This window comes from Peromyscus leucopus, chromosome 7, assembly GCF_004664715.2.
Source record: "Peromyscus leucopus breed LL Stock chromosome 7, UCI_PerLeu_2.1, whole genome shotgun sequence".
NCBI classification, from domain to species: Eukaryota; Metazoa; Chordata; class Mammalia; order Rodentia; family Cricetidae; genus Peromyscus; species Peromyscus leucopus.
This window is the reverse complement of record NC_051069.1, coordinates 56,759,997-56,775,741: the sequence shown is the minus strand read 5'-3', so window position 1 is coordinate 56,775,741 and position 15,745 is coordinate 56,759,997. Positions and strand designations below refer to the sequence as shown.

At 40.7% G+C, this 15,745-nt stretch overlaps 1 protein-coding gene across 4 annotated transcripts in view; it reads left to right on the top strand.

The window, feature by feature from the left end:
• The first annotated feature begins 210 nt into the window (after nucleotides 1–210).
• The window catches only part of Mtmr2 (myotubularin related protein 2), a 59,890-nt gene continuing 44,355 nt past the window's right edge, over nucleotides 211–15,745 (top strand). Inside the window, exons 1-2 of one of the 4 annotated variants that reach the window (XM_028873113.2) lie at nucleotides 416–504; nucleotides 7,902–7,972. Coding sequence is in view for 2 of the 4 variants with exons in the window: in XM_037207761.1 (XP_037063656.1) it covers nucleotides 425–504 (80 nt within the window). In the remaining 2 variants the exon portion in view is untranslated. Of the gene's footprint in view, nucleotides 505–7,901; nucleotides 7,973–12,699; nucleotides 13,055–15,745 lie in introns of those variants that run through there. The other 3 variants (XM_037207761.1, XM_028873112.2, XM_028873114.2) reach the window with 3 other exon arrangements.

Sequence of the window (15,745 nt, the reverse complement as noted above, 5' to 3'; positions counted from 1 at the left end):
CTGCCCCTTGATCTCCCTAGGTTTCTTGTCTTCCCCTTTCCCCTCCCCCGCTCATCCCACAGGCTGCCCACGCTCCACCGCTCCCAAGCCTTCACTTCCTTGTGTCTTCTGACAGAAGGGTGTTCCCTTCCTTCTGGAAATTTCCCTCTTAGCTCTAAGTCTCCACCCTGCTCGTCAGCTTCCTCTCCCCACGCCGGCCTGAAGCTGGGCGGCCAGGGCGCAGGCGCAGCACCCAGCTTTGCCGGGCCAGGGGTCCCGGGTCCCAGCAGCCCCCGCGCGCGGTGCAGGCTGGGGGAACATGGCCGCTTCCGGTCTCGCACTCGGGCTGGTGCGGGGCTGACAGCGGCTGCGGCCCCGTGCGCTCCTCCGTCCGCATCTCTCGCCGGCGGCCGCAGAGGGTGCAGCGGCCTCCTGTTCTCGCGCCATGGAGAAGAGCTCGAGCTGCGAGAGTCTCGGCGCGCAGCCCCCGGCGGCACGGCCGCCCAGTGAGGACTCACTGTCCAGGTGAGGCCGGAGCGTGTTGGGACGGAGGCCGGGATCGTGCGGGTGGAGAGGCCGGGGCGTGCGGGAGGAGAGGCAAGGGCTGCGGCAGGGATGGGAAGGGCCGAGCTGGGCGGGGATGGAGAGGCTGGGCCTTGAAGACAGGAGAAGCCACGGGCAGCCGGTTCGGGGATGGAGAGTCCCGCTGAGCCATGCTTCCTCCGCGGGGCCCGCGGTGTGAGAGGTGAAAATGCAGTTTCTTTATGGCCTCTGCCCTTCTTATTCCTGCTCACTTACCGCTCGTGGAGGTTGCTCCAGCAGTGTTTAAGGACACAGCGTTTTTACTTTAACTGGAGTTGTGTTGTCAAGGACATGACACTTCGTTTCACTCCTCTGCCCTCCTTGTCACAGAGTTTGGGGGCCAGCACATCAACAGACAAGTGGGCTATGGGGACACTCTGAGACAAGCATGCTTAGTTTTAACATGGGGCGGGGACGAAGCCTCACAGAGCCAGTTTCTTAGCTTAAACATCAGTGACATTTACCAACATAATGTACATTATATGTGGTGTCTGTTTGGGACACTCTTTAATTAACTGTAGAGAATAGCTTCATCATAGAAACTTGTTAGCTTAATTTTAATGTAGGCAAACAGTCACAGGTGATTCTCATGTACAGGCAGGACAGACTATGTTATTTCTACTAGTGTATTTTATTTCAAGTTTTTTTAGTCTACAAAGTACCAAGTACTACAAAGTATGAATGCTTGACTATGGTAGCTCAGCTATTTTCTGTCCTGTCATTCTAAAGTTGTTCTTTATTTTTTGTTTTTATTCAGAGCGCAAATAAATTATCTTATGAATTTGTTTTCATATACTCTACAAAATAACCTTTAATACTGCTTAATGTATCACAGTTTCTCTCACCCAGTAGATTGATAAGTTGAGTACTGTTTAATTTTTTTAATGTGTATATGCTTGCATACACATTTATGTGTACTACATGCACACTGGAGCCCAGGAGGTCAGAAGGGAGTATCAGATTCCCTTAAGTTGGAGGGACAGGCAGATGTGTCCCTCATGTCGGTGCTGGGAACTGAACCCTGGTCTTCTGCAAGAGTAGCAAGTGCTCTCAACTGCTGAGCCATCTCATCAGCTCTGACTTAAATTTCTTTTGAGCTTAGCTACAAGGAAAATTATGCAAAAATTATTACTTTGTATTTGTTGGAAAATAGAGAAACTATCTCCTCAGCTTAGCAAAAAAACTTCAAATTTATTACTGAAGTTGATAAAGCACTCATTTCTGATGGTCTCAAATGCTTCAATTATGAGATGAATTTGGTTGAAATATTCTGCTTGAATAGTTAATTGATAGTACATTTTTGTCCTTTTTGGGGAGAATATAAATATGACAGTGAACCCTATAATTCACTTCAGGGTCTTTTTTTTTTTTTTTTTTTTTTTTTTTTTTTTTTTTTTAAAGGATGTACTCTGTTGAAATTGCTTGAAAGGCTTTGGGAAGCCTGTACTTCCTACTAAAAGTGTGTTGTCTTGATGGAGTGTGTGAGTCGTTTCAGAGCTGTGCTGGTTTCACTTTGCCTTCCGGGTCAACATAGATCTGATAGTTTGACTTTAAAAGACCATTTTCCCCCCTTATTCAGATAGTTCCTAATAACTGTAGTAAGCAGCGCCTGTGGTGAATCTTGCTTTGCCCTCTTTAGGCAGCTTTTGCCTACTCTGCACACATGTAGCTCCCTCCCTAGGGTGTGGGGACAAACTTTACCATACTGGTCATCCAGCTGTTTCTATAATTTTATTTTTGTTGGTCTTGCTCTGATTCTTGGTATAAGTAGGACTCTATGGAATATAAAATATAAATAAATCCCTACTGTAGGTCAGTTGTGAAGGCTCGGATAGACTTGACCTTCAGCAGTGTATTGTACTAGTTTACTGCTTACATCTGGTTTCCATCTTCCAGGCTGTGTACTGTGGATTGCACTGTCTGAGTAGGTGTCTTTGATGCCTGCTTTTTCCGTGTATGGTCAGATGGTAAGACACGGTGTCTAGCAGGTGCTCTGAACGTTGAAACAAAGTAATGTTGATAGTTGTTCAACACTGGTCTTGTTTGTTGTCCTCATTCAGAGGATTAAAAGGACTCTCTCTCCTGTTGTGACTGAACAGTTGCAACCTCAGGTTTATCCTAAGCTTACTTGTATGTGAAGCACGCAGCACCCTGTGTGGTCATTGTTGATAGCATTCTCTTCTCTAGGCTCGGTCCTTTCTCATGCCCTCCTCACCTTGTCATCTTTTAATCTTGATTACTTTGACTCCCTAGTCTAACTTTCTGTGTCAACCGTTTTAGTGTGTCTTTTTCCCTTATCATATATTCTTATGCTGTAGTTATTCTGGGTAATAATTGCTTGTCTCTTGTTATTTTGATTTTATCGGTTACTTTCTAGCTGATAATTTAGTATGCATGTTCCATGTCCCATATTTATGCTTGACTTTCATTAACAAGAGAACGTACACGTGCTGAAGGCCATTCACAACTGATTTTTTTTTTTTTCTTAGAAAGGCTCACTGTGTAGCCCAGTCTGGCCTTGAACTAAAAAAATTTTCTGCCTTAGTCTCATGAATGTTGTGATTACAGGTGTGCACTCTTTCTCCTACACTTCAATTTAATTGCATTTTGTAAATTGCATGTCTTTCTTAAAATTATCATCATTTGAAAATAGTGAATCCTGAGTTACTGTTTCTGTGAATTTTAATTATAGTCTTAAGTGGTAAAGAGTTTCCAGGATGCCTAAAGCATATTTTGTTGCAAAATCTCATCTGTAGTTTTAACTTCGAGGTCACTTGAAAGTGATATGTTGGTAGGAAATAATGCTTCCAGGAAGTGATGTGTTGGTAGGAAATAATGCTTCCAGGTTTTTCCAGTAGTGATGGGTTTATATACAATCACATTCTTAGCTATTTGCATTGGTGTGTTTTCTGAGGCAGCTGGCCAGGACTAGTGTTAGAAGTTACAGCTTCAGGACAAAGTGACTATTTGGTTCAGTGGCCCCCTTGGCTTTGTTATTACTGGCACTGATTCTAGTGGTACTCTAAAAGTTATTTTGGAATTCATTATTTCTAGACCCTAAAAGAACTTTAATCTCTGTGTAAGGCCCAATATTATTATTAACTTACCAATATGTAATATGAAGATTTTAACAAGCCTGATTACTATTCAAAAGTATGAAAGTCAGTCCTGAGGCTGAGATTGGATCCTCTATACTTTTTTTTGTTGTTGTTTATTAAATCTCATCTTTAAAGGAAATATTCTGAGTATTTATTTTCTGTTGTGAATAACACAAGTTAAAACTATAGACTCTAGGACTTTTCCTAAAAATAGGGATCCTAATGTAATGAATTACAATAAAATAATTTATAAAATTATTATAGTGGAGAAGTTATGTGACAACATAAACAGGCCAAACCAGTGCAACCTGAATTGTACCCAAGGGAAGGAAGTAACTCTGGAGGGCACATAGGGCCAGAAGGCAGGAAGTTTATTTTGGAAACTGCCAAATTATGCTATTGTATTAAAAATCACCACAGCCTTAGATTGCATGTGATTTAGGATTTTGAGTAGTGGAAATTCTCCAGATTCTACTGTGGAATATTTTCCATTTTTAGGGAAAGTACTTGCTATCCTTGTGCTATGTAATTAGGTTGAATAAATGGCTGAATCTCCTAAAGAGATGCTAATCAAGGACCTGTAATGATTTTATAAGACTGATTCCTACAGGAAGTCAGGTTAAAAATGGGGCTCTAAAAAGTGATGATGTCGGAAGGTCCTGGATACTCAGAGTACAAGAGACTGGAGGGGAAGATGCTCTCCTAATGGAACAGTCATTTCAGTGCCCTGACCTGTAGCTCTGTTAACACATAGACAACTGTGTGCTAATCACTGGAGACACTCAGTGAACAAGCTACACAGCTCTTCCTTGTGGGTACGCACGACCCATGGTAGGAACCACTTTCTTTCACAGACTATTGCTGCTGTGAATAACCTTGAGCTCTTTGAGTACTTTTTAGTCCAGATTGAATTACAACAGATACTAGGTTTTCAATATTTAAAAAAAATGAACTTTAAAAATATACTTTATTGTATAACACTCTCTCCCCCCATGGAATCTAAAAACTGGTATGTTAGAACTTCCTTTTTTTTAAAAAAAAAATTAAGGTTAGGTTTTGTGTGTGTGCAGCTGTGCTTGTCTGTGTCTCTATGTGCATGTGAGTGTACAACTGTTTTTGTGCCTATGGATGATGGAGGTTGGTTTTGGATGTCTTCCTCTTGTCCTCCATCTTATTTTTGAGACAGGGTTCCCTACTGAACCTGGAGCAGACTGCTTTGCCTTGAGTGGCCAGCCAGTGAGACCTTCTACACTCACCATCCACCTTTCTCCACCTCCACGTCCAGCACTGGAGTTACAGAAGCATACTTACACCTGGCTTTTTTTGTGGGTACTGGGGATTCGAATTCAGGTCTTCATGCCTGCACAACATACACCTTACCTACTGAATTGTTGCCTAGGTCCCAGGTTTTATGTTTTTTATTGGTATTTATGCTTTGAAATGCTAATGGTGGAGTCCAGGGCTTCATGCATGTTAAGCAAGTACTGTACCATTGAGTTACACCTAAAGTTGGGTTTAGATTCAGCAGAGTACAACAGAAAACCTGGACTAATGGTGATTTAATGCAACAAATTTTCTTTTCTCCAATAAAAGTCCACAGAGTTTATGCAGTTGTGAGGTAGTGGACCTGAGTGCCGAGGATACAGATTCCTCATGTTACCGTATAAGCCAAGATGACAGTCAGAGCCTGACATTGCATTTTCAAGTGGAGGACAGTTCTTCTCTTTAAAAGATATGCTTTGGGGATCACAAGTTGCTTTTAAGCCACTGTCTAGTTGGCTATTTCATGGTCCTATGGCCATGGCTAGCTGTAAGGCAGTCTATGCTATTAAGTTCTGTAGGCTCTGCTCTAAGGCCTTGTGCTAAGGCAAAACTTGGAGGTTTTGACTTGAGAATAGAAGAGAGAGAGATTGGGAGGCAGAGGCAGGTGGATCTCTGTGAGTTCGAGGCCAGCCTGGGCTACAAAGTGAGTGCCAGGAAAAGTGCAAAGCTACACAGAGAAACCCTGTCTCGAAAAACCAAAGAGAGAGAGAGAGAGAGAGAGAGAGAGAGAGAGAGAGAGAGAGAGAGAGAGAGAGAGAGAGAGAGAGAAAAGAGAGAGAAAGAGAGAAAGAGAGAAAGAGAGAAAGAGGAGAATTCACAGGCACTGGATTCTCCCTGAGACAAATGAACCATTTAAAAGTAAGAAGCATGTTTCTTCCATGCTCATGGAAGCTGGAGATGCCTCTGATTGCAAGGCAGTGGTCACAACAGAAGATGGCATCAAAGGCATTGACAAAACATCTTAACCTAACAATCTAGATCTCTGAATTCTAAGGGTGGTGGTTGATTCATTAGTCTGCTCCAGCAGCAGTGTTTGGAAAAAGTCAATCGCTGTTATTTTAAATACCAGTGACAGTTTTCATACAACTCACAGATTATGAGGGATGTGGTGACCGTGAGGGAAATAAGCAGAGCTGTGCTCAATAATAGCACAAGGTCCTCAGGAAACTAGTCCCCAGGGCTCTGCCTCTTCAAGACTCACCCACTGTGGTTATGCTGACCAATGAGCCATTTTCCATGAGTTCATAACTGCTTGCTGTTCCTCTTGCATGGCCTCTGACTGTTGTAGAATATTATTTTCAGGTGTTACTTTTGTTTGTGTTGCATTTGTTTAACTCTGTGAAGCCATGTTACTTTGCTTGTCTAAAACTCCTGATGGGCTAATAAAGCACTGAACAGTCAATGGTGAGGCAGGAGAAAGGATAGGCGGGACTGGCAGGCAGAGAGAGGATATATAGAAGAAAATAGGAGCACTCTGGGAGTAAAAGTAAAAGTAGCCAGAGGAGGAGGATCCGGGGGCCAGCCACCCAGCTACACAGCCAGACACAGAGTAAGAAGGAAAGAAAAGGTATACAAGAATAGAGAAAGATAAAAGCCCCTGAGACCAAAGGTGGACAGTCTAATTTAAGAAAAGCTGGCAAAAAAAAAAAAAAAAAGCCAAGCTAAGGCCAGACATTTATAATTAAGAGTAAGCCTTCATGTGAACTGAGTGGTGAGCCACCCAAAAGAGTAAAAACCTCCAATGACACCTGGCACTGCAGAATTCCTGTTCCTGATAGCAGCAAATGAGTGGTTGTTCAAGCAGTTATACGTGTCACCTCGAGTTTGTGCTTCTGTAAAAAGGACAATAATTGATGGGCCAATGACTATGAGCCATAATTTTCTTTCTTTCTTTCTTTCTTTCTTTCTTTCTTTCTTTCTTTCTTTCTTTTTTTTTTTTTTTTTTTTTTTTTTTTTTTTTTTTTTTCTTTTTTTTTGTTTGTTTTTTGAGACAGGGTTTCTCTGTGTAGTTTTGGAGCCTGTCCTGGATCTTGCTCTGTAGACCAGGCTGGCCTCGAACTCAGAGATCGCCTGACTCTGTCTCCTGAGTGCTGAAATTAAAGGTGTGTGCCACTGTCGCCTGGCAAGCTGTAATTTTCTTGACCTAAGTAAAGATACCTGTCTGTGAAAGTATGCCTGTCTGTGAAAGGTCAAAAATAAAGTTAATAAACCTTATTTTACCAATATTGAAAAACATTCATTATATCAAAGGGGTAACAAAAATAGAAATATCCAGGGTAAGTTTTGCTTTTCTTGTGAGTTTTTAGAGTAACAAATTAATAGAGTTAATTAACAACATAATATAAACAATAGCCCTGAATGTATGTTGTGGGCTTACTGTGTGCTGACTGTGACACTAAGTTACTGATGTGCTTTTCTCACATAAGTCTGTATAAGATAGACCGAGTTAAATTTTCCATTTTAGAGAAAGAAAACTGAAGATTAGAGCGTATTGACCTTGGAGACCAAGTCTGTTTGACTTCAGGGTCTGTGTGACACAGAAATGATTGTGCCTGAAGACTAGGTGCCTGGGGTTCAGACAGCTTTGCAGTTAGAGGACAGTTCCTGCACAGATTGACACTGGTTGGAGAGGTGCTTTCTGGCCATGTGGCCATGTGGAGAAGTGTAAAGGCACGTTAGTGAACTGAGAATTTTCTTTAGCTTTGAACATTTCTTTTTCATACAGAAAGTAAGATGTCTGGTGATTGTATAGTTTTCATTTGCAAGGACAGTTTTATTTTTGAAGATTATATGAATTATGCAAGTGAAGCCTTTTTCCCTCCTTCCCTGCCCCTCAGACTTTGCACAGTCGTTTAGAATACTTAACTCTAGGGCTCATTCAGTGTCTGAACCCCTAAGTTCCTTTGTGTTTGTTTACAGTTAATGTGTTAAGAACCATTGACATTTGAAGATCATCAGAAGTGAAGATAAAAGATCTCAAAAATTATAATGTAAGTGAATGGGAAATTACAAAAATGGACAGAAAGTAATATTGCCAGTACTATCTTTGGATCCAGTATTATCCTAAATGAAATTTGTGCATATGAGTAACCAGTGACTTCAAACTTTAATCTCACTCCCATGTTCTAGTCCAGAACATCCTGTGATTTCTTCTACCTGGGGAAAGCAGTCATTAAGTTTTAGTCACCCAGTAATTTTTCATTAGAGTTTGGGCATGGGGGAGCTTCTGTGTACTTCCTCCTTTTCCTTCCTTAGGACTTTGAAGTTTGATAAGAGAAGAGGATGACTAGGGTACAAATTATATTTATGTGGAGACCTTGTTTCTGGCAGCAGATCCATACATGATTTATGTCTTAGTCATGAAGAGGACAGTTAGATGCAAGCCTTCTCCCTCCCTTTCCCACTGCTCCTTTCATCTCTTTGTCTCTCTCTGATCTCTTGAGTATTCACTATATCTTTTTATTCTATGCTAGATGCTGCATTTTTTTCCTCCTGAGACAGAGTCTGGGCTCAGTGTGACTGTGACTTCTGATCCTCTAGCTTCTACCTCCCGAGTGCCAGGACTACAGAAGAGCATCATTGCACTTGATTTATGGGATTCTTTGGATCAAACTCTGGGCTTTTTAAATGCCAGGCAAGCTCTCTACCAATTAGTTTCAGAATTCTTGATAGCTTGGTACTGTGACAGCTATATATAGTATTGTTAGGTCCATCAGGACCACTCAGTGCTTTTCAGATGCTCTGGAGACCTGCACATTCTAGTTCAGGTGGTGCTTGTGAACATTTAGTGTGCAGTTTCTAGCCTGTTCTGAATTAGAGGGAACAGGTCCAAGAGTCTGTACTGAAGTTTGAGAACCATTAGTTCAGATGCTTTTTGGAGTCTCAGTCAGCTCCAAGAGTTTGCAGATGAAGGAAAGACATTGGGAAGTTTATTTATCCAAAAATACAGTTAATTTTGGGAGGCTGGGAAAGGTTAGTGTTTTTTCTTCAAAGTCTTCATGGGTCATGTAGTATTTTTTTTGTTTGGCTAGACAGCCTCACTGTGCTTCATGTTTATAAGCCTCTCCTTCATCTCACATGTTAGCATCATAACCAGTTTACCATTGTACCTGGAAAAACCTAGAAGCCACAGATACATCATTTTCCTGAAGATTGCACACTGTTTCTCAGTCTTCAGCCAGATGTATGGCTGATTGATTTTGAAATCATTGAGTAATAGTTTTGGTGGAGAAAGAGCACTTTTTTGTATGTCAGACATTCATATTCCTGTCTGGATTGAGTGTTGTATACTTGTGAAGACCTGACGTCATTTTTTTAGCATCTGTAAGTGGGAGGTGTGGGCTCTGTGCTGTGAGCAACTCTGTTCATTGTTTCTCTCCCCATGGCTCTGTGAAGCACAGTGTTAGGAGTTACTGAGTTTACTGTGTATGGAACCACAGATCTTACCACTGTAATTAACTTGTATTTGTAATAGCTGGTAACAGTGTATTTATAATACATTGATATTTATTAAAAACTCTTAAGGAATGTTTTGAACCATACATTTTAAATTAATTTTATTATTTTACATATTTTATATTGTGTCTTACAGTTCCTGAATTATACCTTGTTTTCATAACTGAAGTTAGCCCAGTTTTTTTTTTTTTAAATGCCCTGTAGTGTTGGAAGTACAAAAAAGCTAGATTATAAAATGTTACTACTCAATTTCTGAGTGTTTTGAGGTATGTCTTATTTAAAGGATGCTTTTCAGGTGTTAATAATTTACTTTTGTGGTGTGGGGGACCAAGTTGAGGCTTGCACAGGCTCAAAGTGCTTCTTATAAGTAGTTGTTCATCTCTGCACACTTATTATCCTTGGCTTCACAAATACCCAATCCATTATCATTGGTTTTGTAACCATAGGCTCAAATTTGCAAATAGATCATCTCCAAAGAGGGACTTAGTCTGGGAATGTAGCTCATTGGTAGAGCAGTGCTTGGTATTCACAGGTTCAGTCCCCAGCATCATGAAAGAAAAAGAAAGAAACAGAGGACTTTATGTAGTGTTAATTCCCTTCCAAAGGAATTTACTTAAGAAATTTCATATATGCTGAAAGATACTTCAGAATGACACTACATTTCTAGGATGACCTGGGAAATGTTTGGAAAACTAGAATATCACAGCTATAATGTAACTGTTACCTACAGAGTTGCCTTATTATTTAATTGTAAATGTTTGCCATTGATTTAGTTTAAAATCAGAATGAAAAATAATACATTAATCACTTGACTGGTTTCTTATTTCTTGTGCTCAGATTTTATTAAATATTTAAGCATATGTTGTTAAAGTAATCTTTACACAGTAACCTAAATTTTTCTTTCAATATGTAAGAGTCCACGATGGTTGATGTTGTCTACTTGACAGGCTCTAGAACCACCTGGGAGATGGGCACCTGACATGCCTGTGGGGGTTATCTTGATTATGTAATTCTGTGTGGGAAGGCCCATCTTCATAGAAGTTGGACCACTCTGTGGGCAAGGGAGCCTTGACTACACAAAACGCAGGAAGTGAGCTGCACTCTAGTGTTTACATCTCTGCCTCTTGACTCTGGATGTGAGTAACCAGCTCTCTCGCGCGCTCCTGTTGCTGTGACTTTGCCGCCATGATGGACTTCACCTTTGACCTTTGTGCTGGAATAAACTCTTTCTTCCTGAAGTTGTTTGTCGGGTGTTTTTTTCACAGCAATGGAAAAGAAACTGGAGCAGAGTCTTGGTGATTGGTTCAGGCTATCACCTTCAATACAGAAAATACTCAAGTCAAAAGACTTCTTTCTGCAGATATTCACGAAAGAAAACAATTAGCAAATAAATGATATTCACTCATCTATTCAGTGTAATCACAGTAGCTAATGAGTATGCAATCAGATGTCAGTTTTATAGTTGCAAAGCTGTTTTGCTTATGTGGTCTGTGATTTCTCAAGAGAGCCCTGATTTGTTATAGATAACAGACTCAAAATTATCCAGTGTCCCTTTAGTAAAAGATGGAACTAGAATTTGGATTTTCATGTAAGTGCTCTACTGTTTTTATTCCCAATATAAATTATAGAGCAGAAGTGGTAAAAGTTCTTGGGGTGTACATTTTGCTGATTAAAGGAAATTTCTTTTTTTTTTTTTTTTTTTGAAAGTTGATGACAGGCTCAATCTGTCCCATTAAGTCTTAACTACAATTTTATCTAGGTCTTCTCTTTCCCTTTATTCATCTAAAACTACTTCAGAAAAATAAAGTAATTCCTCGGTCCTGTCAGAATAGAGAAAAAATGAGAAGAGCAATCTAGAAGTAATGGCTTAACCTGGTATATAGGGAACCTGTTCAGAAGTACGGATGCACACCACTGTCGGGTAGGAATCCAGGAATGGTACCTAAGGTGTTAACTTTTCCAGGCTGGGAAGACGATGGCTGTGGTGTATGCTTTCTTCGTACTTTGGCTTAGTGCTGGGAAAACAAACAAGCAAACACAACCCAACTCCACTTCATCTTTACCCAAGACTTTGAAGTCTGTGTGGAAGGTTAGCTAATTGGAAGGACAGTTACTTGTGCAGCAATAGTAGTGCTGCTTGTCCTGGGAAAGTACCTGCATAGCCTAAGCAGTGAATTCCCATTTGCAAGCAGCATGAGAAGATTACACAGTCAGTCATTTATTAAGACACAGATGGGGGCTGGAGAGGTGACTCAGGTCAGGAGCACTTGTTGCTCTTGCAGAAGACTCAGGTTCAGTTGTCACACCTACAAGGCAGTTCTCAGCCATCCATAACTAGTTCCAGGGGATCCAGCACCCACTTCTGACCTCTGTAGGCACGAGGCATGCAGACACATATGGTGCACAGACACATATGCAAGTAACACAAATACAAGTAAATGTAAAAAGAGTCTCAATGTGCATGCTTTCTGTGCTTGCTGAGCTCAGTGTTGCCCAGACCAGAGCTTTACTGACTAAGCTGACTACCAGTTCAGACTTCAGGTAATGAGTTCTAATCCGAAGAAAAATTCAGTTTAGACTTTCTCTCCGCTAACTGATATGTAAGGGATTTTTCCTGTAGGCTGCTTGTAGTCCACTTAAGTACCAATTTAAGCTGCTCTCTGAATACAAGTCAGTGGTTTTTAATAAAATAGATTTGGAGGAGTTATTGTCGGACTGCTGTGGCTGCCTGGGTCGGTGCTGGTGCTCAGCCCCTGCTGCTGGCCTCACTCTGATTACAGTGCTTTGGTGGTTACCAGTTCTGTTAAATCATACTGTGGAGAAAACAAGTATAAATTGGTTGTTCAGATTTATGTTGGAATTAACAACAGATTATATGCACTGAGTTGATCTGGAAATAAAATGATACCAATGTAACTGTGTGTCCTGGATGACCTGTTCTTACCTGGAATTTTCCAAAGTGCCAACCAGCACCAGCCAAGGCTGTCAGAGCTCAGGTCCACTTAGCTCTCTGAATGAAGACTCATTTCTGTCAGGCATTGTGATAAAACATAGTTTCTGACACCTCTCTTGTCCTGTAGATTGGTTACATTTTTGTTACATTTAAACACGCAGAGCTGGCATAGCATTTAAAAACTGATTTAAAGTGCACATTACTGTGTTCTTGTGAAGTTGTTTTCTGTTTTGGAGACAGATATTCTGACAGTAAGTTTTTTGTGTTACAAAGCACACTGCAGGCCTTTTATTATTTAAGTAAAATTTTCAACAAAATGACTAACAAGCACAAGCACATACAGTGCTTAGGGAGGACACTACAGTCCATTGTTTGAGTATTGAGAGCAAAATTTGCATTCCTAGAAAAGCTTTCTCCCAATCAGAATACAAAACAAATTCTTTAATATTCGTGGGCGACAGCATTAATAACAAGAAAACACTCTGAACGTACCTCTTCTTTTCATGGGGTACTCAACACATTTAATTGGCAGTGAGAGAAGCTGTTTAAACAAGGCAAGTGGTTTAGATCTTGCTGTAACAACTGTGGTCAGCTGAGCCTGGGAGTGGAAGGAACATGGCTGATCCTACTCTTGAGACTTGTTTACGAGGAGAGTGAGAAGCAGGTGGGTGACGTGAATAACTTTCTGTGCTGTTGAGTTAAGCATGTGTGATGCTAGTTACATTTCTAGTATCTAATTTTCACTTTACAGGAAGTGTTTTATTGACTTTAGGAATAGTAAGGAGAAATCAGGGGCAGGAATCTGTTAATGCTTGGATTTTATTTTCTGTTTATTATTGCTGAGTGCTACCAAGTGACAAGGAAGTAGTGATGATTTTACTAACAATCCAGCAAGCTAGTGTGTCAGAGACAGTCTTGACTGCTGTTTTCATTACAAAACACTGGTGGTAGACTTGGCCTTTTAGAATGGACTGAAAGTTGTGCAGAGAGAGCTTTCTACTAGTTCAATATTAAATACTACTTTTATTTAGTATCAACATTGTATTGTGTGGATAAAGAAAGAGCTTAGATTAAGTTGATTGAATTTATTTGTCAGGTGGTGAAACCAAGATTCTTTGATGAAAACCTCATGTTTCACTGGATTCTGTCTGTATTCTGGATTTTCCTTGTTCCTTTACATCTTTTATGAACCTTCATTCTCACATTGGGCTATGATAAGATGCTCGTCTATCAAACCAGCACCTTTGTTAGCCTGCCAGTCTCTAAGACAGCGAACCTACTTTCTACAATACATGAGACACAACAGCTTATGTTGGTTATGTGGCAAAAAACAAAACAAAACAAAACAAGGAAAAGAGATTTAAGAAGTTCCTGCCCCTCAAGTGGAGAGGAAGGAGAGAGCAGGAAGGCAGTTAGCTGACCTTGCAGTTAGAGGTGGAATTCCTCAGACTCCATCTTTCTGAGAAGCTGAGGTGAGGTATAGGGATGTTTGAGGTGGTGTGGGCACCCTGCTGTCTGCAGACATTATTGTTTTCTTTAGCAGCATTAACAAAGAATGCTTGTAAGTATGGTAATGTTGTCTCAGTACTTTCATAGGTACTCAGAGATACCAGCATTCATTTGTTTAGGAGAGATTTTCTTAACTTGCCGGTTGGCATCCTAATCACTTCTGAAATATGTGTAGTTGGGAGGCAGGGGCTCCCAAGTCAAAGGAACCCCAGGCAAGTAGAAGGTTCTCTATGTTATGTTTTGATACTGTTTTGAGAAGGACAGAGTAATTCCTGTCTGCTGCCTCTACCTGGCTGTCCACTGTTCACATCAGTACTGCACTTGGTGGTGGTAGAGGTTCTGACAACAAAGGAGAAGGGCACTGGTACCACAGATAAGCAGGTGTGAGCGTGACCGAGTCAGATGACTGGTTCTGGCTGGTTCTTGTGCTGGATGAAGGACTGCCTCTGGCAGAGAGTGGGGATGGCTGGGGATGGAGACTGAGTGCTCTTGCTCTTCTCTGCCCTCCTTTTCTGTGTATTTACGTTCTGTTCTTTCAGAGGTATGTGCGATGGATGCATGGACTTGTTCTTTTCTGAAACCAGAAATTAGCATTCAGATAATACTAGCTTTATTCTTCTTATGTAGGAATTAAGAAGAATATAATTTGGGATAGAAAGAGAAGAGAATCTTAGATTGGCTTCCATTTTTTAGAGTAATGCTGAAGATTTAGATAAATGCATTTGTGGTGGGCATTGAGCCCAGGGGTCTTGCTTCTATACCAGGCCAGCACATAACCATTAAGTTATACCTCAGCTGTTTGTGGTCTTCTTATGGGGTAATAGTCGGAATCTAATACAGTAGAGTAAAATTGTAGTGTTGTCGTGAGGTGTTATTTCTCATAGGAAAAGATGTCTACATGAATAATGTAAAGTGTAATTGATGTCTTGGACAGTGCTGACTGTATTCTGAGTCGCTTTGCCATAATGCTTCATTAATTTCTAAGATTTGTGCCTTTATGCTTCTGTCATGATATAACATGCTTGACTCTCTGAAGAAAGACATTAATGATCTGGGCCATGGGTGTTGTGATCACTTCTGTTGCAGAGCACAGTTGAGTCTATGTTGTTTTGAATCTTACCGATATTTACAGTTATCCAGTACCATGGAAGTTGCTAGTTATGGCTTTGAGCTATGTCAGTATATGTTTAGTGTGTGTGTGTGTGTGTGTGTGTGTGTGTGTGTGTGTGTGTTGTATATTTATATGTGTATATGTGTGTGTGTTCCCACTGAAAAATGTACAGGAATAGAACATTGTGATTTTAATTTAATTTTAGTTCTTAAATCTCCTTACTGGCTTGGGCAAAAAGGCCCACACTAATCGGGTATGAAAAACAAATGATGCTGCAGTTCAAGGAGAGCCTTTGTGTGGGGAGATGTACATTAGGAGAATGGTGCTAAAGGACAAGGCTAGCATTTTTCAAACGTTTACATTTGTGTGTCTGTGCATACACTGGGAGAGGGGAGAGTTGGGGACTATCAGGAACTGAAAGTTAGGAAAACCATGAAACCTAGTTCAGCACAGTGATTTCAGTATTTTTACCTGTGGCTCTCAGCTCCTGTCAGTCTTGAGTCTTAGTCTCTCTCTCTGGTGGCACTATCTGATTATGGTAACTCTTCTGTATTCTTTCTTAAGTTTTCTTTCTTGTGAGGCAGGACTTCATCCTTTATATATAGGCAGGCTAGAACTTGCTATTTTGCCTCTATTTTCTAAGCTTTTCTAGGCCTGACCATCCACATCCTGCTATCTCTGGTTCTTGATGTTTGGTTGTGAGCCGAGCCTTTAACAGATGAGCCATCTCTCTAG